The following is a 2,175-nucleotide window of genomic DNA, read 5'->3' on the forward strand; positions in this document are numbered from 1 at the left end:
TTTATTTATAACTTTTTTTTTTTTTCTGCCAACACTGTTTGTGAAAGTTTAGTTTGTTTTCCGCGCTCCTCAATTTTTGTTTATATCATTGTAATTTGTTGCCTCGATATCCTGCAAAACCGTTCAAACTTGATATCCAGCCTCCGTGTTCACTTACCGAATGACGGTGTTTTGCTCACACGCAAGGTAGGACCGCAAAATCAAGGTATTCTGGACAAGCTGAAGCAGTTTGCTGATTTGCCACAACGGCCATACCACCGCTACACCGCCACCTCGCCACTCCGTCACCTCGCCACTCCGCCATCTCGCCACTCCACCACCATCACTTCCACTCGCAGTTTACAAAAGTGTCACCATCTGAACAAATTATCAACATAACACACGACCAAATACCGCCCATCAATTTGCTAATTCATCATCCAGCAGAAATAAACATCATCGCCGCTGCTGTGTTTTATTTCTGCCAACCGAAAGAACATATACATCCATCAGTTGTCCTCCGCCTTCCTGAACTCCAGGTGCCAGAACGAGAAAGGTGAGAAGTAATTTCGTAGTTGTTTTGGTTAGTACTTTCTTGCGCTCCTTCGATCTTGTACCTAAGTGAATTTCGTACCCAAAAACATACCTGTCATCATCTTGTAGAGTGTAAGTGGCGCCATCTGTTACTGAGCATTTCAACTAGTAACCCTTACACTACCGCATATCGTAAAATGCCTGGATTTTGTGAGAGTTGTACTGATAAATTTTCCGATGGTCGTAATGCTGTAAAATGTGGCGGTTTTTGCTCTTCGTCATTTTGCGCAAAATGCTGCGGACTAAACGACGAATTATTTGCCGCTGTTATTAACAAGTCTAACTTATTTTGGATGTGTAACACCTGCAAAAATATCATGGACAAAGCACGTTTTCGTAACGCATTAGTGTCCGTTGAGTCCGCAAACCAAATGGTGATCGAGGAGCTTAAAAATTCCATTCGCAACGACATACTGGAGGAATTAAAGGTAGAAATTCGGACCAACTTCAAAACGTTGATAGACGCTGTACCAAAAACGCCGATTCCTGGACCGCGACAATTTTCCTTTAATTCTGCTAAAAGAAAGAGAGACAACGATGATACAGGCTCCAATCCTTCTAAGCTGCTACGTGGTACTGATGCCGCCGACTCATTGACACCATCTATCGCTGTGAATCGTGAAGATAAAAAGTTTTGGTTGTACCTGTCAGGAATTTCGCCCGATGTCCCTGATGAAAGCGTCACCAAGCTAGCTGCGGATAAACTCGGAAATTCGAACATCACTGTCGTCAAGTTGGTCCCTCGTGGCAGAGATCCTAGAACGCTGAATTTTGTCTCCTACAAAGTTGGCATGCCCACGGATCTCAAAGAAAAGGCTATGACGGCATCTACATGGCCAGTTGGCATTGCTTATCGTGAGTTTGAAGAGAAGTCGGATTCCAGAAAGGTTTTTTGGAAACCGAATGCGCCCGACTCAGCAACAATGACTACTTCCACTGCTCTTCGCCCTCTTCCCAACTAGTTACATCGCCTGTTTCACATCCTGTATCGCCTTTTCCCGAAGTTACCGCACATTCCGAGCAGTTTATTTCCGTTTACTACCAGAACGTGCGAGGAATGAGAACGAAAACACAAGAATTCCATCTAGCGCTCTCTTCTAGTGACTACGACGTCATTGTCCTTACGGAAACCTGGCTGCGCGAAGACATATTAAACGCTGAGCTCTCGTCAAACTACGTAATATATCGCTGCGACCGCAACTCAACAACCAGTCATCTGCGTCGAGGCGGTGGCGTCCTACTAGCGATAAAGAACAACCTCGTAGGCTCGCAGCTAAGCTTATCTGGAATTGAACGCCTGGAGCAAATCGCCGTGCGTATCACGCTCCCGAATCAATCTGTATATATTAGCTGTGTTTATCTCAGGCCAAATAGTGATCCGGATTTGTATCACGCGCACGCTAATGCCGTTCAAACAATTCTAGACAATGCTGGCAGCACCGACACTGGTCTCGTCTTTGGAGAATACAACCTTCCACGCCTTCAGTGGTCGCTCGATAATGATCTAAAATGTTACCTACCTATTAATGCCTCTTCGGAACAAGAAATAGCTGTAACGGAGTCTATGGTTGCAGGCGGTCTGTACCAGATCTGCTCATTGAC

The 2,175-nt window shown here is 45.1% G+C and overlaps 1 protein-coding gene across 1 annotated transcript; it reads left to right on the forward strand.

The window, feature by feature from the left end:
* The first annotated feature begins 239 nt into the window (after positions 1-239).
* On the forward strand, positions 240-1,799 carry LOC131683020 (uncharacterized). Its single transcript, XM_058964851.1, has 2 exons — positions 240-562; positions 643-1,799. The coding sequence occupies exon 2, from the start codon at positions 711-713 to the stop codon at positions 1,533-1,535; it is 825 nt and encodes a 274-aa protein (XP_058820834.1). The 5' UTR covers positions 240-562; positions 643-710; the 3' UTR covers positions 1,536-1,799.
* Positions 1,800-2,175: the final 376 nt, after the last annotated feature.

This window comes from Topomyia yanbarensis, chromosome 2, assembly GCF_030247195.1.
Source record: "Topomyia yanbarensis strain Yona2022 chromosome 2, ASM3024719v1, whole genome shotgun sequence".
In the NCBI taxonomy this organism is placed as follows: domain Eukaryota; kingdom Metazoa; phylum Arthropoda; class Insecta; order Diptera; family Culicidae; genus Topomyia; species Topomyia yanbarensis.